At 42.1% G+C, this 21117-nt stretch overlaps 1 protein-coding gene across 2 annotated transcripts in view; it reads left to right on the forward strand.

Moving 5' to 3' along the window:
- Positions 1 to 21117, forward strand: part of CRTC1 (CREB regulated transcription coactivator 1) — a gene marked incomplete at its 3' end in the record, with an annotated part of 93915 nt that overhangs the window by 46915 nt on the left and 25883 nt on the right. For both annotated transcript variants that reach the window (XM_081338974.1, XM_081338973.1), the window contains exons 2-6: positions 12189 to 12305; positions 13086 to 13223; positions 14159 to 14220; positions 16315 to 16409; positions 19753 to 19838. In XM_081338974.1, coding sequence (XP_081195100.1) covers positions 12189 to 12305; positions 13086 to 13223; positions 14159 to 14220; positions 16315 to 16409; positions 19753 to 19838 — 498 coding nt within the window. The remainder of the gene's footprint in view (positions 1 to 12188; positions 12306 to 13085; positions 13224 to 14158; positions 14221 to 16314; positions 16410 to 19752; positions 19839 to 21117) is intronic.

The raw sequence follows: 21117 nt of genomic DNA on the forward strand, positions 1-21117 counted from the left end.
GGCGGCCCCCAGGGGGAGAGCATTCTCTGTGAGTGCGCCTGCCCTCTGGAATCAGCTTCCGGTTGAGCTCCGGATGGCTCCCGACCTTCGCTTGTTTCGCCGCGACCTGAAGACTTGGCTATTTGAACCTGCCGGCCTGGACTGAGGGACTGGGATTTTAGATTTTAAATTTTAAAAACTTTAAATTTTAGTATGTGTTTATTGTTTAGGGCTATTTGATTGAATCTCATTTTAATTTTTATACATTATGTGTTGTTTATAGTGTTTTAATTGCCCTGTACACCGGCCCGAGTCCTTTCGGAGAGGGGCGGTATATAAATCCAATTAAATAAATAAATAAATAAATAAATAAATAAATAATGCCCAGATGTCTGCAAAGGAATATAAACCTTTCCATTCTCCACCGTTCAGTCAGGACTGAAGAAGCTTCTTGAATAAGAAGCGAAACGTCTTCAAGGAAAAAGAAAGAAAATCCTGTTGCCTCTTGAAAAAGCACCTTTGGGACAACCGTGACCTGGATGACTTGAGCACCTCCGTAGACATTCCTGCAAAAAAAATAATTGCCAGACTAGGGAACATTGCCAATGCTTTGGCACAAGAAAGTGGAGATAGCTGGGTTTTTATGTGTGACAGACTGTCCCCACCTGTCTGGATGAGGGTTGTTTTAATTTTTGTGCCTATTTCCAGTTGGCCTACCTGGCTTGATAGGTTGCGTTGTTTCATCCTGGATGGTTCCTGCCTGTTGTGTTTGTTCTTGCTTATCTATTGCTGGGTGTGCAATAAGGAGGAAATCCTCTTGCTTTGCTTCTATTCTTAGTCTTTGTTTGCTTTTTGCAATAATTTATAGACCAGGTTTATGTTATTATTATATTATATATATTATTGGCTGATCTACCAAAATACCGGGCTTCTAGGAATTGGATTTGGGTTAATCAAAAATGGTTCCCATTTCTTGGTTGAATTTACCTGTGTTTGTGAAACTGAAGAATTTTCATTATTATAAGCCAACTGATATTCCTGGATATGTATTCTGTTAACCTTTTGAATGTTCAGATATAGTAGTGACTTTCTTGCATAAATTATAAACAGTTCTTCTTTTATCTTTGTGTTGAATCTTGGGGGAGGGGAGGGCAGTTTTTTCTCCCACCGTTTTATTAATTTCATTTATTGATTTCATTCTACAAGAGTCAATTTTTGAACAATATACATAAAACAAAAACGAACCCCTCGCCACTCCAAAAGGAAAAAAAACAACAACAGTACATAGAAACAACAGTACATACATAAAAACATAGAAAAAGACAAAAATCCTATAATTATAAATATATTCTATGTTTACTTGATTTTATACATCTTCAAAAAAAGTAAACTAAATTTTCAGTATTCACCAAGCTTTCCAATTTTTGTTTGTCCAGAGAGAAAAATATTGTGAAATTTTTCTGATTGACAGGATATATAATTTTGTTAAAAAATAGTTAGATAACACATTTTTAAAACCCAGTCTTTTATATCTGAAGTCAAAGTACTTTTTCACCTCCGGAGGATTATTCTTTTTGTTATTCCTGGAATACAAAAAAAATTGTTCACAGCATTTTAAGTTCCAAGTCATACAATAAGCATGCTCTTAAAAAGCAAAGTTGGATCTTTGAGTTTCTTGGCTTAAGATGCTTTAGAGGGATTTTCACGTTTTCTGGGCTGCTATTATTGTGGGCTGAGATTTGGTTGGCCTTGACCACGTTAGCCTGGCTATTCCCTCGGGTATTTTAGGCCAGGAGATTAGGTAAGCTCATTGTGTAATATAGGTTGGTGTGCCTTAATAGTGTGTCTTGTGGCTGTGATTTTGCCTTGTCTCTCTATTGTGTATTGTAATTCTGGTTTTATTCCTACGTATACACGCCTGAGGCCATCTCTCTTTGGAATTGGGCAGCGATATAAATCCATTAAGTAAGTAAATACGCCTAGTTATTTGATGGTTTCTGAGTTATTTTTCGTGTACGGGAGAATTATTCTTTTCGTATCCTTCAGACCTTGTATTCCACTCATCCATTTTATTTCACAAGGTTTCACCAATACCTACTCAAGTCATATTTGCCTTCTTTGCATTTAAACGTTTTAATTCATCCCGTTTTCCTGCAGACACTTTGCATTTGCCCAGGCATATTGGGATTTTGGGGATATATGAATTGACCCACTCCTTTCTTTATTGAAATAACCCTACATATCCTCTCGGTGAAATCCCAGTACTTGGCATGACACTATTTTCCGGCACGCTGTTCTGCCTTTCCTATAAGACTTGGTTTGGATCAGGTTAGCAAGATGCCTTCCAAACCCTTTCTTGCCAATTCTTATGAGGTGTAGCCCATCTCTTGTTAGGAATTCCTCATCTTGAAAACACATACCGCCAACTAAACCAGGGATGTGCAACTTTGGCAACTTTTAAGACCTGTGAACCTTTGCTGGCTGGGGAATTCTGAGAGTTGAAGTCCACAAGTCTTAAAGCTGCCAGGGTTGGACATCCCTGATCTAAACTGTTTTTTTATTGGCATACGTTGATTAGCCAGTTGTTCCCCTCTGGTAATTTGTTGTGGACCCTGGCTGGCAGGATCCAGAAGAGTCTCTTCTGCCTTGGCTCCCACTGTTTGCAACATCATGCCCCTGAGGTGAGATCTGTACCCATCCTTTGGACCTTCCGTTAGGTCAGGGGTCTTCAAACTTGGCCCCTTTAGGACTTGTGGACTTCAACTCCCAGAATTCATCAGCCAGGCACGCGTGCCTGGCTGAGGTTTTCTGGCAGCTGAAGTCCACAAGTCATAAAAGGGCCGAAGTTTGAAGACCCCTGCGCTAGGTCCTGAAGACCTGACTCTTATCAACTGGCCCGGGGCCCCAATGGAGGGGTGTCATTCTGGAGGTGACTAATGCATTAGATCAGGGATTTTCAACCAGTGGTACAGGTACCACCTGTGGTACATTGGCACCTGGCAGGTGGTACGCGGCCATCCTACAAAAGTGGTAGCAGGGGAGGGGAATGAGCTGAACTGGTGGCAGCACCGCATAAGCCTGAGCGAGAGACGGCTGGAGCTGCAGGGCTGTCAGGGCTCAGCAGAAGCGCCAGGATCAGCGTCAGGCTCCTGCTGGAGCTCGGCGCTGATCCCAGCACATCTGCTGAGCCCAGAAGAAGAGCCCATCAGCTGGAATGTTGCAGCATCTCCAGGGTCTCGTAATTTACATTCAGATGCTCGGCAACTGATTCATATTTATGACGGTCACAGTGTCCCAGGGTCATGTGAAGTCACCAAAACCTTCTGCAACCACCCAGCAGAGGGGGGGAATAAAAACCAAACACCCCCCCACCCCACCCCCGCTTCCAATTCTCAACAGAAATGCTCATAACAATTGAAACCTCGGACAGGAGGAAGAGCGCCGCTGGGCAGGCAGGTGTCTTGCTTGGCTGTGGCTTGAGGGGCACTTTTTTCAGTGCCATTGTAACTTTGAACAGTCACCAAGTGAACTGTTGTAAGTCGAGGACTACCTGTACTTCATCACTTTTTCCCTTTTTTTTTTTTGGTCATCAAGTTTTTGACACCTTGCTAGGCGACTGGTGGTACTCGGATGTTGCCATATCCTAAAAAGTGGTACAGTGGGTGAAAAGGTTGAAAAGCCCTGGACTAGATAAAACCTCACCTTCTCCCTGTGCGCATCTTGCTCCCTTTCTCCTCATCTCGGTCAATTTTAATTCAAATTTAATATCCCTGTTTATTGTTTAATGTTTCATTTTAGCATTTTGATTGATTGATTGTAGGCTGCCTGGAGTCTCCTTGGCAAGAAGGGCAGCATATAAGTTTAATAAATAATTTCTCTCTCCTCTCTCTCTCTCTCTCTCTCTCTCTCCCTCCCTCCCTCCCTCCCTCCCTCCTCCTGGGCCAAATCCCTCAAGAGGAAAGAATGAAAAATATACCCTCCATATTCCCTTCTCCCTTGCAAAATGTCTTCAGGTTATGTCCGACGGTATCATTTGTTCTAGCAGGGATCGGTAGAAAAGGATATTTGTCAGTGGGCTTCAGAGTGATGAGGGTTTTTTCCCCCCCTTCAGGTAATGAATGTTGCATTTTAGTTGATAGACGGTCCATCTGTAAATTGGTGCTTCATTTCCTTTCTTTCATTAGAGAGATTCCAATCATCACTATGACTCCATCATTTTCTCCCCTTTAGAACAAAGGCAAGAATCTTGTTAAATGGCTTCCTCGGTCCCAGAGGCCTTTGATAGCAGCTTTTCATCCAGGAATCTAGAAATGTGATCAACAATGAGTCCCTGGAATAGATTCTGAATCTCCAGAATATAAGAACTATTGTTGAGAGACTTGGGCCATTCCCTTCCTTCATCCTCTCTACTTGCTGTCTTCCATCTTCTGGAGGGCTTCTTGAAGCACTTCTTATGTATTATTCAAGAATTTCAGACTCTGAACAGCTTACATTCCCTACTCCACAAAGAAGGCTAATAATATGCATAACAACAACGTCAATTTACACTTAACCGCTAAGAAACAATACCAGAATACATTAAAATAAAACTCCAAATGTTAAGGAGGGACAAAATTCATCACACATCTAACTCTAGGGCCACTTGAAAAGTCAGGTTTTAATAGTCTTTCTAAAGCCCAGCAGAGTTGGAGCTGTACAGATCGCAGAGGGAATACTGTTGAGCCTCTTAAACTTTACTATAATCTAAAGTTTTTATGTGTGAGCTTCTCTTTCCACTCTTTATAGTTTCTTCGTTATCCCTGAGATTTTTCCTTACTTGCTGGAATTGTGACCTAAATCTAAAAATGGTGTTTGAACTTATCTTATCCATTTGCAAATGAAATAGGATGCATAACTCAAAAATGGTCTTCTTTAGGTCACAAAGGTGCTTTTTCCAAAAGGCAGCTGGATTTTCTTGTTTTTCCTTGAAGGCGATGACAAGGGAAACAGCTGCAAGGAAAACAAAAGTCCAGTTGCCTCCAGGTACATGGATCAAATTTGTCACACATCTTTGGGCATTTTCAAGCCTATTATGAGCTTGGGGGAGGGTTCCATCCATTGAGGGGTAATATATACATATACACATACACAGGGCTTTTTTCCTCATAGAACGCTCAGAACGGAGTTCCGGCACCTTTTTTGGATGGAACCTTGTAGCGTAGGCAAGGCGGGTTGTATGACATGTGTGAGTTCCGGCACCTTTTACACACACACACACACACACACACACACACACGCACGCATATATCTCAGAAGGGTATGGCTGACTGATGAAAACTAATAAGTTTGAAATGCATATTAGTCTCCCTTAATTCTTTGTTAGCAATTTAAAAAATTTTTTACACAAATATGAGCTGTCACCGGTGTGACTAATGCCTGTCGATGGCCTTCAGGATAGGCTGACACAGGAGATAAAAGATTTGTCCCATGTTTGGGGCCTAGCAAGGTAATCTAAGAGTTAACAAGCATTTGTCATATATATATATATATATATATAATTTAGATTACCTTGCTAGGCCCCAAACATGGGGCAAATCTTTATTTCCTGTTTTCAGCCTATCTTGAAGGCCATCGAACAGGCTGTAGTCACTGCTGGTTTCCAGCAAAAAAAAAACATTGCCAATTGCGGTCATGTGACTGCAAGATGCTGCAAATGGCCATAACTGCAGACTGATTGCCGAGTACCCAAAATGCAGTCCCGTGACCACGGGAGGAGTGGGTGGATGTTGGAAAATTGAATCCTGGTCATAAGAAGTTTTGGAGGGGAATCCGTTGTAACGTTGAACAGTTGCTAAGCAACTGGATGGAAGTCAAGGACTAACTGTGACCCAGAGTCTCTTAAGAAAGGAAATGTATGAAAATGCATTTCAAGAGGTGCCATGAGGAATATTCTACACATCTGGAAACAAAATTGCTCAGGTTCATTCCAAGTTGGACTCTGGATAGGCAGATCCGAGCTAAAGTTGGCTAAAGCAGCGGCCTTTATTGTACGGCGCTTGAGCCTGTGGACAAGGCAAGCAAGTGGACAAGGTTCTTGAGATTATTAGCCCTGTCACAGGCATATAACATCCATGTCCTTCCTGGTTGATGAAGACTGTCAGGAAGGTGCATCGTGAATGGGTTCTGCAGTGAAAAATTCACCCTTGTGTGAATTTCCATCCTTTTCACCTGTAATGAAAGGATAGAGGTGATATATTCTCTTCTCAAGAAGCCACCTCTGCTGAACACCTAAATCTCGCAGTTCTATCTATTATGTATGTCTATCGGTCCATAGAGTATGGCTGTAGTAGTATTATTTATTCCTTTTATTGTCTTCTTTGCTTTGCCCCTTTATTGGTATTATCCCCCAGTGAGGCACTACCTTGACGTGTTTATGGGACTTGTGTGTCCTGAGGAAGATGGGAGCTGTGCCAAACATAAATTACAGGTAGTCCTTGACTTATGACCCCAACTGAGCCCAAAATGGCTTTTGCTAAGCAAGCCCCATTTTACAACCTTTCTTGCCACGGTTCTTAATTAAATCACTGCAGTTGTTAAGTCAGTAAAACTGGTTGTTAAGTGGATCTCGCTTCCCCACTGACTTTACTTGTGAGAAGGTCGCAAAAGGTGATCACGTGACCCCGGGGACACTACAATTGTCATAAATATGAGTCAGTTGTCAAGTGGCTGAATTTTGATCACGTGACCATGGGGATGCTGCAACAGTCGTGTCAAAAATGACCATAGGTCACTTTTTTCAGTGCTGCTGTAACTTTGAATGGTCACTAAATGAACTGTTGTAAGTCAAGGACTGCCTGTACATACATTTATACCACCTCAGTTGTTAACAAGGACCAGGCTAGATGTTGTTAGTATTATTTTCTCTGTTGCCTTGCAAGTACAGTGAGTGCTTTTGTACCGGAGACAAATTCCTTGTGTGTCTAATCACACTTGGCCAAATAAATAAAATACTCCAAGTCGGTGTCATCTCTTGGGACTGGGTTAGCGTAGCGCTATTTGCCTTGGTCCTACTTGATGTATGGAAGGTCACCAATCATGGGATCCACCTGCAAGAGTTGGGAAGGAGGTTTACTGTGCCTCTGCTTGGATCTCTTTGCACTGTTGGACTTTCGGGACTCAACGGCTTTCCCCACTCCTGATCAAAAGCTGCACGGTGCCATTTTGTGAGAAGCTCCCTGGCTACATGAAGTGAGGTAGCCTCAGTGTGCAGATGATATGCGGTTATTGGATCTTAGCCCCTGATCAGCAGGTAACGATATTGTTCAGTTGCAGGTAGTCCTCAACTTACAACATTTTGTGACTGTTCAAAGTTATAACGTCACTGAAGAAAGTAACTGACCATTTTTCACAGTTCCAATCTTTGTAGCATCCCGGGGATCATGTGACCAAAAATTCAGGGGCTTGGCGACTGGTTCATTCTTTTGACCGTTGCTGTGTCACCGAGGGGGTCACGTGATCCCCTTTTGCGGCCTTCTGACAAGCGAAGTCAATGGGGAAGCCAGATTCAGTTAATAACGGAAGTTACTAATTTATCAGCTCCAGTGATTCGCTTAATAACTGCGGAAAGAAAGGTCGTAAAATGGGGCAAAACTCACTTAACCTGTCTCAGTTAGCAACAGAAAGTTTGGGCTCAATTGCAGTTGTAAGTTGAAGACTCCCTGTATTCCGGTGCACGAAGGCTGTTAAGAGTCTGTTGGTAGGCTGTGTAATCTTTGTGTTGTTTCATTAACATGGGTTCTTAATATTTTTGTGGTGATTATTTTCTCACTTTGTTGTTCTAAATTTATTTGTTATTTTCTGCTGTCTAAAAGTTGCTATGGCGATTGAGGTGGCTTATAAATCAAGTAAATAACTCAGTTCTTAGATGGTCTAATCGATAGAATCTACACTAGGTATTCAACTTGTGATTTTTGTTATCACTTTGTTTTTGTTTGTTTGTATGCTATCCAGAGTCTTTGGGGATTTGAGTGGATTACAGGGATTGCTAATAATTAAACAACCAAGCAAGCTTCCTTTACTTTGCTGGATCAAAGAGTCATCTAATCCAGGGCTCTTCAAACTTGGCCCTTTTATGACTTGTGGACTTCAACTCGCGTGCCTGGCTGAGGAATTCTGGGAGTTGAAGCCCACAAGTCATAAAAGGGCCTAGTTTGAAGAGCCCTGATCTAATCCCATCCTTGCATGAATTTTAAATGTTTTTTTTTAAAATAAGATTGCAATTATCTTAGGTTCACAGCAGTAACATCAGGCAAGGCTGGATTTTGGTAGGGCGAGACCTACTAAAACACCCAAATCTCTGCAGTCAAGGCTACTGCTAAGCTTGTAAGCCGCCCTGAGTCTTCGGAGAAGGGCGGGATATAAATGGAATTAAAATAAAATAAATAAAAATAAGGTTGGGTGAAGTTAGAGATTTCCATCGGGAGGCGAATGCTAAAACCAGGACCATGGATAGCTCCACGCCAGCCTCTGGCCTTGAAATTCTCTTTTCCTACATCAGTAGGAGAGAACATCTCCACTAAAACCAATGGAAGCTTTAATTAGACAGCCATACCAGTAGCATAATGAGCTCCGTTCTCTCTTGGGGGAGTTACGTGGATCGTTAAAAGACTTTCTCTTGACTCTGCATTCTCAGATTTCTGTTAAGACCAAAGAGATGGAGGTTCTGTTAGGGGTTGTTTCTCTAGGCAGAACTGCAAGGTTTAGTTTCCTGACCAGGAAGATGCAGAATAAGGGGTGGATTATATTCTCCTCTCAGCCACCACCTGCGTCCCGTGCATCGTGAATGGTCTGATGGTTCATGGGAAGAAAAATGCTGCCTTTCAAAGCAGGTGTTCTACCTGTCAGCAGCTTTTTTTTTTTTTAGAAAGGGAGATTTTATATATTTTCATGCACGATGAAGTGGTAATTAAAACGACGGCCTTAAAATGCAGATGATTTTGCTGCATCCCTTACACCAAGTTAGGGGATGCAAAGTTGAGGCGTATAGGTTTGAAATGCTTTTATTTTATTTTATTGACCCTGTGCGATAATAACGTTACTGGAATGAGGGCGCAGGCTAGGTCCCTGTCTACCTATAGGAGAAATGTATTTTCAGGTATTTGGTTTTTCTCTATAACTAGTGAGAACTGTGTGTGTCTGTGTGTGCGTAAAAGAAAGTGGTGTCAGTTGTATAACCGATAACTTGTTACAATAAAATAGTTGTTAAAAGCTTTGAGGAAGGGGGTCCTTCCTGCCTTATAATGCTGCCAAACCAGACAATACGTTATGACAGGCTGCTGTTGATCGTCCTCTGTAGAAAGTGGTAATGACAGGGCAAGGAAGATGTATTTTTCTCATGTGACGCAGAAAATCCAGGCACTGCTGTGCCTGCTTCATCAGAGTTTCACTGTTGAGTGACCAAGCTAGCCTACTCGTTAGCTGCACACCCAGAAACTTGATGCTGCTCACCACCTCCACAGGTGAATCATTAATACACAGAGCTGTGTGGTTGTGCCTGCCTTTTCCGAAATTGACAATGATCGCTTTTAGTTTTTCCTATGTTTAAAACGAGGCTGCTGTTACACAGTTCACCAAACCCTCTATTTCCTTGCGGTAAGCACCCTCACTGTCGTCTTCAACAAGACCCACTACCGCTGTATCATCTGGATACTTCACCATAGGGTTGCTGACAAACATAACATAAAACAGTCGTGGATCAGTCGGGTGAAAAACAGCCGACGTAGGAGAACGTGTGCTCAAGAAAATGGTGTTAGAAATATTAGTCCCAGCTCGCACATACTGGGGCCTGTCAATAAGAAAATCGAGAATCCAGTTGCACAAAGGAGTATTAAAGCCTAAAAGGCCGAATTTGTCTACTAGATGCTGAAGAATGATTGTAGTAAATACCGAACTGAAGTCGACAAACAAGCATTCGCACAAGTGTTTCTTAGCTCCAAGTGCGCCAAACTCAGATGAACAGAAGAGACGAACAGAACAGAAGAAATAGCATCCTCTGTAGAGAGATTTGGAGAGTAAGCAAACTGATAACGTCCTTTATCAGCTTCTCAAAGCTTTTTATAATGATGGATGTAAGTGCAACTGGATGGTAATCATAGAGACCCGTAATTGTAGACTTTTTTTTGGCACTGGCAAAATAATGGCCATCTAAAAACACAATGGGACCACTGCCAGCTGCAGTGAAAGATTGAAAATATCTGTAAGAACACAAGCCAACTTGTCTGCACGTTCCCTAAGAGCATGCCCAGGGCTGTTATCTGGGCCTGCTGCTTTCTGAATGTTAACCTTGCTTTGCTGAATGTCAACCTGCTGTTTTCTGAATATTAAAGAAAAGAAAGTCATGGAATTATTTGAAATCAAAGCTAGTGGAATTATTCGAAATCAAAGCAACGTTGTTTCCCCATCTTCCTCCTGCTCCTCCTGTTCTAAAGTCTCATTAAAAGCAAATTTATCTCGGCTTTTAAGAAGCACTGCAATAGATCTATGGGATCTTTAAATTCAGGTTGAATTTTGAGAAAAATCTTTGAAAGACCTTTCTCAATAGCATAATCCTAAACACCCCTTTAAGAAAAAAAAAACACCCCACATTGTTTGGGTGAAGAATTGCATAGTAAGAGTGAGATAAGAGGTTGTTTTTTTCCTACAAGACAAGAGAAGCTCAGCAAGCACAGCTGTGTGTATTACAAGAGGCAGTTTTTGCTTATTACCAGCTGGGTGCTGTGAAGGAGGAAAGTTTCTTTTCTCGAGGCTTCTGAGATACGATGCACTATGTCAGGGGTGTCAAACTCAATTTCACTGAGGGCCGCATCAGCATTGCGGTTGCCCTCAAGGGGCCGGGTGGGTGTGGCCTACTGGGTGGGCGTGGCTAGAGTGCGTATGGCCTACTGGGTGGGCATGGCCAGCTCTACATCGTTCGCATCAAGGGTGCCTATGGGGGCCTGGGCAGGAGTGGGACAGATCTGAGGGTCTCTGGCAGGAGGAGGCTCTCTGGGCCAGGGCCAAGGCAGTGGGGGCCGTTCCCTCACTGTTTCCAGGATGGCTTCGCGGGCCGCATGAAACCACTTTGTGGGCCGGATCCGGCCCCCAGGCCTTGTGTTTGACATGTCTGCACTATGTGCGTGTTTTCTAGCCTTAAAGAGATGTGTTGTTCTCCTATGAGGTTCTAGAGGTATGAATATGACTCTCCACGGATCTGTAGGATGACGGTACTTTCTCGACTTCTGAGCAGAGTGGGCAACTACGGTAACTTTACAATCTGTGGACTTCAACTCTCAGAATTCCCGAACCAGTCCTGCTTTGTCAGGAATTCTGGGAGTTGAAGTCCACAGTTGCCATAGTTGCCTACCCCAACTTTTGGGACTCACCCACTGCCTTCACCCCCCAAAATAATTATTAATTTTATTATTAATTTTATTTGTATACCGCCCTTCTCCCAAAGGACTCAGGGCGGTGAACAGGGCAATACATGTTAAAAAGACAGAATACAAAAATTAAAAAAGATTAAACAAGTGCCCAGAACTCTTAAATAGGTTAAAACACATTTAAAAGTAATAAAAACCCAACCCCATCCCATCAGGCAAATAATGTTGCAATCCCTCCACAGCCAGTCAGCAGGACTTCCAAAAAAAATATATTCAATTGGTTTATTCTGGGTTTAAAAGAAAATGCATTCTACATTTCTGGCACATGCCTAATGCAAAGCCTGTGTGTTGCAGTATATATTTGAATTACTGCAGACAACGTTGTTCAGCTCTGAGTCAGTGGTAAGATTGAGCTTTGTCACCCGCTTTCCAACTTTAAACATCTCTTTGGTTTGCTTGTTTGTATAAAGAATTTACACGACTGCCCGACTTGAACAGCATGAGTCTGGGCAGCTTAGCGGAAACAACCAGGGTAAAAATGGCAATCGGCAATAAACATTAATAAACCGCCTTATTCCAAGTCTGTTCATTAGTGCCTGTAGCCTTCACCTGTCCGTCTTAACAGCTGTATCTCTAGCAGCCTGGGACTGGACCTGATCCTTGTTCAATCTGCACATTCATTATGCTCAGCACTAAATTCGGACCGTCTCCATCTACTGAAAATTTCACGGGAAGCTTTCAGTTATCTCTTCCTAACCAGCACGAGAAACACTCCTTTTCTCACACTTAACCTCTCCATCTTTTGTTTTCTAGTTACAGCTACAGAAAACCCAGTATTTGCAGTTGGGGCAGAGCCGTGGCCAGTACTATGGAGGATCCTTGCCAAATGTCAATCAGATTGGCAGCAGTGCGATGGACATGTCCTTCCAGGTGAATTTTACCAGCTGTGCTCAGAAGAACGATGGGAACAGTAGAAACCAGTTAAACGTGTCCGTATAAATCACAGGTAGTCCTTGACTTATGACCACAATGAGCCCAAAATTTCTGTTGCCCCAATGAGACAGTCGCTAAGTCAGTTTTGCTTCATTTTAACCACCTTTTCTGCCACAGATGTTAACTGAATCACTCCAGTTGTTAAGTGAGTAACACTTAACAACTTCCCCATTGACTTTGCTCGTCAGAAAGTTGCAAAAAGCGATCACATGATCCTGGGACACTGCAACCGTTGTAAGCATGAGTCAGTTGCCAAGCATCTGAATTTTGATTACATGACCCCGGGGATGCTGCAATGGCGATACTTTACAAGTATGAACAACTGTTACAAGTCATTTTTTTCAGTGTCATTGTAACTTCAAACCATCATAAGTGAACTGTTGTAAGTTGGGGACTACCTGTATGTGTGCCTGAATATTAAATCTTTTAGAGCAGGGGTCTTCAAACATGGCTCTTTGATGACTTGTGGACTTCAACTCCCAGAATTCCTCAGCCAGGCACACGTGCCTGGCTGAGGCATTCTGGGAGTTGAAGTCCACAAGTCATCAAAGGGCCAAGTTTGAAGACCCCTGCTTTAGAAGTTTCACACTCTTTTTACCATGCCAATTTCCCTAGAGATGAGATAGTCACATGACTTATCTCCCTCCAGCAGACTGATCCTATGGTGGAACATCCAGTAGATTGCGTTTTCATCTCTTCCTCTTGTCTTTTCTTTAGACTCCCTTTCAGCCATCTGGGCTGGACACCAGTAGGACAAATCGACACCATGGATTGGTAGACAGGGTATATCGTGACAGGAATCGCCTTGGCTCACCACATCGGCGCCCTCTCTCTGTGGATAAGCATGGAAGACAGATATCCTTTGATTTGATAAATAGCATGAGTAGGATGGGGTAAGCGGGAATATTCTTAGATCTGTCGATGATTTTTTATTAGATGAGCAAGGGTGGAACCATAGCGATGGCAAAACACTTTTTCTTCTCCTCTTTAAAATAGAGTGATTAAATTAAGTTGGGGAGGACAGAGTACAGATTTCCGTTATTTCAAAACAATTCCTAGGCTAATCGGCATGAATTTCAAGGCACTTTGTTCTTTAATCAGTGTTTTGTGCTTTTTAGTGGACATATAAATAGAGTCTATTGGCTTTGCTCTAGCTCAGTGGTGGCGAACCTTTTGGAGACCAAGTGCCCAAACTGCAACCCAAAATCCACTTATGTATCGTCGGGTGCCGGGTGGGCGTGGCCCATTGGGTGGGTGTGGTCAGTTGGGTGGGCGTGGCCCATTGGGTGGGCGTGACTGTGGTGGTAATGGCAGAGTGGGTGGGACTAAAAAGTTCAATCAAACAATTCCAGCTTTGCGAGATCTTTTTTTTCCGCGAGAAGTTGAAATTGATTGAACCTTTTTTTTTTGCACACGGCAGCGAAGGCCTAAAGCAAAAAGGTTTTATAAAACCCAGCTGACGGTGCGCAAGCCCACAGAGTGGGCTCTGCGTGCCACCTGTGGCACGTGTGCCATAGGTTCGCCACCACGGCTCTAGCTGATTTCACAGTGTTGTCCCATGCTTACTTTGGTTTGGTTCTATATCATTGTTTTATGTGATCCTGAGTGGTTGGGAACACTAAAAGAATACAGCAGGCCTGGAAAAATAATGGCATCATACTAACAACAAGTCATTATTTCTTTCCAAAAGAAGAGAACAAATAGGGCAAAAAGTGTGGGGGGTTTTGAAAAAGATTTATTGAGGGAAAGAAACATCTAAAAAATATTTCTCCCTTAATTGTCTAATTTACGTGGATAGCTGTCCATATGGTACTGTCTATCTGTCTCCTCCTTCAGATACAAGCTGGAGAAGGTATGTATGCAATAATTTTGAAATACAGAAGTCTAATTTTTCAATTTACACATCAATCTCTAAAAGCATATTTTTGCCCGGTAAAGACTATATATCATAAAGACTATATATTGTATCATCCAAGAAATATTTATTTACCTATCTAATTTATTCAGCCAACCAGGGGTCACTCACTGAGATGGGCGACATGTAATTTGGATTAAAAAAAATAATTATTTGACAAAACAATTATAATTATTAGTTTAACTGATTAGGTATGTGTCTGCATGTTTAATTGTATGCTCTTTATAGTAAAAACATTAAAAGCTAGTGGACTGCCAATCCTGGACCATATCTTATTTGATTAAATTTACCAACAGTTTAAATAAGGCACTGCATTAAATAAGAACCCAGGTTAGGACTGGTAATGGTTTACGACCACAGTTGACTGACCACCATAATTAAATCCGGGGTTGGAATGTGGGCAGTCGTTGTTCCTGAAGTGTATCTGTAATGGTTCTATCTACTATTCTAAACTTAAGTGCCTTCATGAAAATTGGTATCTTTCTCCTCACTACTTCTACTCCAAGGCAGGCAACAATTAGTATAAATACCTCACATAGTCAAAACAACATTAACAAAACAAATTAGAAACCATAGCGGCAGAATGAAATAATTGTAAAAGCTTAGGAAATCAATCTCTCTCTGAACATTTTGTTTCCCTAATATATAATCTGGGAAAAATGTTCCAAAGCATTCCAGACGGTCCTTGGTGCTCACTGAGTTTGCTTGTTTTCTTGCAGATGTTTCATTGCTTAACTAGGTCACATGTTCAGTGCTAGAAGGGAGTGGGGTTTGCTGTCTGTGTATATACTAGTGGCCACATGTTTCATATACTAGCGGTCACATGTTGGCCACAGGTTGAATGATCCTGCAGGACATCTAATTCTGTCCAGTATTCCAAGCAAATTATACACGCCAGGATTCATCTTCCATGTCTTCAAAGTAGCCTCTGTTGAATTATCTCCAGCAGGAAAACACTCCAGCTTCAGCAGCACTTCCCTGATTTTTAAACATTTTTAAACATCTTTTTTAAAAAGATGCTTTTAAAAACTTTCTTCCCAGCAAGGTCCCTTACCTAATTCCACCCTCTGAAGCAATGGAGACAAGTCCGCTCTTATCTTTTTCATTGCAGTCCTTCCCATATTTAAAGACAGTCCTTAAACATTTCTAAGATAGACAAAAACAGAAACAGCTTCCAAGTTGCTTATCTGCCTTTTTTCTCGAAGGCAAGGAATGGAACTTCAGAAATAACTCTGAGGGTGATATCAGTGGAAGGGCAGCCTCATATGTGTGTCACTGTGGTCTTTCACATACTCCGATCTCAATGTACATAAATTCTAAAAGAAAGGAGCAACATTTTGAATGTTGAGTGTAAGGAACTGACGGTCTCACCAAACGTTAACTGAGCACTTAGTGGGCAACCATAAATAGAGCGTGCTGTGAGTATGTCAGTTTTAAAGTCTAGCTATTTTGGCTCTGATTTTCAGAGATTGAATTGGTTGTCAACGCTTATGTGCAACCCATAACATTAAATAAAAGTGGCAAGAACCACCACAGAAACATTAAACCAAAGAGTCAGTTATCCTAAGGAGCAAGGCCGCAACGAAGAGGGAGAAAGCTACCATGTTAAAAAAAAACATGATAAATTCACTTAGTGTTGTTCACACATATGCACAAAATAGGGACTTTCACAATAGAAAAGTTAGCAAGGTCGTGTTTTTTTTTAATCACCCGCTTTACATCAGCTGCGATGAGTTTGGAACAGACCTCTGCAGTCAGTTTGAATGGCTTGCTGTGCTCATGAAAGTAAAGGCAATAGTCCTTTTAGGTACTCTTATAGTTGTGCCATTAATGTCATTTGCATCGTGCTTGGTTATTAGTTCAATAAAAAAACTGGCTATAAACTATCCAGCAGAATATCTTATGGGATATGAGGAATACTTAGCAGCTGGGGAGCATAATTTTTGCTTCCCGTGAAAAAAAATGTGTACACTGCAAATGCTTTTTTCTACTTGGCTAGCATCGTAATGGTTTCTTCCCCTTTGTCACTAGGACCAATTCTGATTCTGCCCTGCACCAGAGCACAATGAACCCCACCCAGACAGAGCCTTTCTCAGCTGGGTCACAGGATATGCAGCAAAAAAGAGGTGACTTAAAAAAAAAGCAAGCACAAACCAGGAGTTGTGGGGGAAAAAAGCTGTAAGATTGCCTGTAAACTTCGCTAGAGGCGTGTGTGTGTGTGTGTGTGTGTGTGTGTGTGTGTAGGAATTGGAGAGATGTAGCAAAGATTGTGAACTTTCACATTTGAAAAATGCTGTCCAAACGCTGAAGTTATTTTGGCTGAATGTATATTTGATCCCGAAGAGGAAGAGTCAGAACAGAAATAAACTCGCCGAAAACACTGAAAAGTATGTTAACAGTTATGTTTATACAAACATAGATCAGGGGTCTTCAAACTTGGCCCTTTGATGACTTGTGGACTTCAACTCCCAGAATTCCTCAGCCAGCATGCCTGGCTGAGGAATTCTGGGAGTTGAAGTCCACAAGTCATCAAAGGGCCAAGTTTGAAGACCCCTGACATAGATAATGCATTGTAATGAATTATGGCAAATAATAGTTGGGTTCCTCTCTCAACCCCCCCCCCCCCCAAATTCTTGCATCCAAATAAATCAAATAAATACAATGAATAGAGAAATTCACATTACTGTGTTAGATGGACTAGTAATGTGATCAAGCCCAAAGCAGCTTCCTATACTCCTCTGCTTTTCAGGGATATGCTGAGAGAATCAGCATTCAATAGTACATCTCTGAACTTTCATCTCTTCTCAAGGTTCACATGCAGGTGAAACTCGAAAAATTAGAATATTGTGCAAAAGTTCATTTATTTCAGTAATGCAACTTAAAAGGGGAAACTAATATATGAGATAGACTCAATACATGCAAAGCAAGATAGTTTAAGCTGTGATTTGTCATAATTGTGATGATTATGGCTTACAGCTCATGAAAACCCCAAATCCACAACCTCAGTAAATTAGAATATTGTGAAAAGGTGCAATATTCTAGGCTCAAAGTGTCCCACTCTAATCAGCTAATTAAGCCATAACACCTGCAAAGGGTTCCTGAGCCTTTAAATGGTCTCTCAGTCTGGTTCAGTAGGAATCACAATCATGGGGAAGACTGCTGACCTGACAGTTGTGCAGAAAACCATCATTGACACCCTCCACAAGGAGGGAAAGCCTCAAAAGGTAATTGCAAAAGAAGTTGGATGTTCCCAAAGTGCTGTATCAAAGCACATTAATAGAAAGTTATGTGGAAGGGAAAAGTATGGAAGAAAAAGATGCACAAGCAGCAGGGATGGCCGCAGCCTGGGGAGGATTGTCAGGAAAAGGCCATTCAAAAGTGTTGGGGACTTTCACAAGGAGTGGACTGAGGCTGGAGTCAGTGCATCAAGAGCCACCACACACAGACGGATCCTGGACATGGGCTTCAAATGTCGTATTCCTCTTGTCAAGCCGCTCCTGAACAACAAACAACGTCAGAAGCGTCTTACCTGAGCTAAAGAAAAACAGACCTGGTCTGTTGCTCAGTGGTCCAAAGTCCTCTTTTCTGATGACAGCAACTTTTGCATCTCATTTGGAAACCAAGGACCCAGAGTCTGGAGGAAGAATGGAGAGGCACACACTGCCAGATGCTTGAAGTCCAGTGTGAAGTTTCCACAGTCTGTGTTGATTTGGGGAGCCATGTCATCTGCTGGTGTTGGTCCACTGTGCTTCATTAAGTCCAGGGTCAACGCAGCCGTCTACCAGGAGATTTTGGAGCACTTCATGCTTCCTTCCGCAGATGAGCTTTATGGGGATGCTGACTTCATTTTCCAGCAGGACTCGGCACCTGCCCACACTGCCAAAAGCACCAAAACCTGGTTCAATGACCGTGGGATTACTGTGCTTGATTGGCCAGTAAACTCGCCTGACCTGAACCCCATAGAGAATCTATGGGGCATTTCCAAGAGAAAGATGGGAGACATGACACCGAACAATGCAGAAGAGCTGAAGGCCGCTATTGAAGCATCCTGGTCTTCCATAACACCTCAGCAGTGCCACAGGCTGATAGCTTCCATGCCACGCCGCATTGAGGCAGTAATTGCTGCAAAAGGGGCCCAAACCAAGTACTGAGTACATATGCATGCTTATACTTTTCAGAGGTCCGATATTGTTCTATGTACACTCCTTGTTTTATTGATTGCATGTAATATTCTAATTTTCTGAGATTGTGGATTTGGGGTTTTCATGAGCTGTAGGCCATAATCATCACAATTATGACAAATCACGGCTTGAACTATCTTGCTTTGCATGTATTGAGTCTATCTCATATATTAGTTTCCCCTTTTAAGTTGCATTACTGAAATAAATGAACTTTTGCACGATATTCTAATTTTTCGAGTTTCACCTGTAATGATGTACGTAACCTAGTGTCCATCATATCTGAACTTCACACCAAGCTAGTATAAAGTTTTATTTGGTCTACTCCTTGTTTCTTGTTATCAGGTAGCAGCTCTCCTGGACTTCTTGATCTATGGATCGATCGATCGATCGATATATCTATATATCTATATCGATCGATCAATAGATAGATAGATAGAGATAGATAGAGATAAATATAGAGATAGAGATAGATAGATAGATAGATAGATAGATAGATAGATAGATAGATAGATAGATATAGATATATAGGTAGATATTTAGATATATCTATATCTATAGATAGATAGATATACATATACATATAGATATAGATATAGATACAGATATGTATTTTAAATTGAAGATGCCGGTAGTTTTGTCACTGAGATATGAACTTCCCTTAAGAAGCTTTGAAAAATGCTTTCTGCAGAATGTAACTCTACTTGAATAATAGCTCTTTTTACTTTCCTAATAAGAGTGAATTGATCTTCATCTTCTTTCCTTCCCACTGTAGCCCTGCACAGCTGTCCACTCGGTTCACATGAGCTTTAAAGAGTGGAGGGGTTGTAGACACGCACACCAGCCTTCTCCTAGTTTTGCCCTCACTGTCCTTCTAAAACGATTTCTACTTACATTTGCTTGAATGTAAGGAAAGCGTTTCCTAATAAAAGCAGAGGCCTCAACTACGTTGAAGCGTCTTTTTTGTTGTTGTTCAAATCATGGGGGAATCCCTTTCGTCCCCTCCCTTCAATATCTGGGGATCAGAAACTGAGGAGGGTGATGTGGGGGACCCAGACTGCCTTCACTTTTAGCACACACAAGAATTCTGATGTTTAGGTTTAGGTTTTAGGTTTTATTAAATTTTTATACCGCCCTTCTCCCGAAGGACTCAGGGCGGTGAACAGGGCATAGAGCTCCTTGAGAACAAAGGAGATGGGATATCCCTGTGAAGGATCCCCTCTACTCCTCTTTCCCAGGAAGGCAGATTTTCAGAGCACACTTGGCTGATATATTCTTTCTCACACTGTAGTCTTATTACTGACGGTTCCAGGCATGGAGGAAGATGCACCAGAGACCGAGAAGAATCTTTCAAAACAAGGATGGGATACTAAGAAGGTACTGGCACTAATTCTGTTCAAAGTAGAGGCTCTGGTGCATGAACTACTAATACCATTGCAACTGTCAGAGATAGCGGAGCTTTCTTCTAAGAATACAGCGGATATATAAAAGTGAAAGGGGCCGTTTCAGACTCCTAAAGTGAATGGTATGTTCGGTGTATAAACCAGGGCTGAAATACTCTGTGAACACTTTTTTTATTTTAATTTTCAAGCAATCAGAAATTGAATTTCGTGTTACTAATTGCAGCATATTCCAACTCTTTGGCTTTCTGTCATTTTTAGGGTTTTTTTAAAGGGAGATGAAATCCCCCACTTTCCCCCCACATATATATACGTTAAAGGTAAAGGTTCCCCCGCACATGCGTGCTAGTCGTTTCCAACTCTACAGGCCGGTGCTCATCTCCGTTTCAAAGCTGAAGAGCCAGCGCTTGTCCGAGGATGTCTCCGTGGTCAGACGCCAAAGGCGCACGGAACGCTGTTACCTTCCCACCGTAGTGGTCCCTATTTTTCTACTTGCATTTTTACGTGCTTTCGAACTGCTAGGTTGGCAGAAGCTGGGACGAGTAACAGGCGCTCACTCTGCTATGCGGCACTCGGGATTCGACCCGCCAAACTGCCGACCTTCTGATCGACAAGCTCAGCGTCCTAAGTGGGAGGGGTGGAGTTAAAAGACTGGATTAGCTTGGAATTCCTGCAGGGGAAGAAGTGACAGAGAGCTTACCCCACTCTCCACCCTTCCAAATCCTTGGAGTGCTTAATCTGGTTGTTCTCAAAATAGCGAAGTCAGTCTGGTGAGATTCTTGTAAAGAGGTGAGCAGCAATAAAGAAACTCCTCTGATCAGCTGATGGGGTTCCTTGCACCTGAAAGAGTTGGCTGTTAGTTGGAGAAGATGGACTAGGACAGGGGTTCCCAACTTTTTCTATACCCCGCACCCTTAGAACGCTTCTGATATGTTCTCACACCCCTTACAAAAGTTCAAAATAACGGCAACGAATTATGCACATACACTATAATTTTGAAAAGCCAAGTTTTCACACCCCCTGGAATATCGTCTCGCACCCCCAGTTGGGAACCCCTGGACTAGGAGAATCTCCCATTCTTCCATGGAGACATTTTTTCCCCCTCAGTAAATAAATACAGGTGTAGTACAGGTGTCTGGGTTGATCCAGGTGGGACAGAGCTTCAGGTAGCAAGCTTGACATCTCTTCTTTGATATAATGACCTTCTTGTTTGTTTGTTTTTTGCAGCTGAGTGTCTCATGCTGACCTACTGTGCT

Source organism: Vipera berus (assembly GCF_964194415.1).
Source record: "Vipera berus genome assembly, chromosome: 1".
Lineage (NCBI taxonomy): Eukaryota > Metazoa > Chordata > Lepidosauria > Squamata > Viperidae > Vipera > Vipera berus.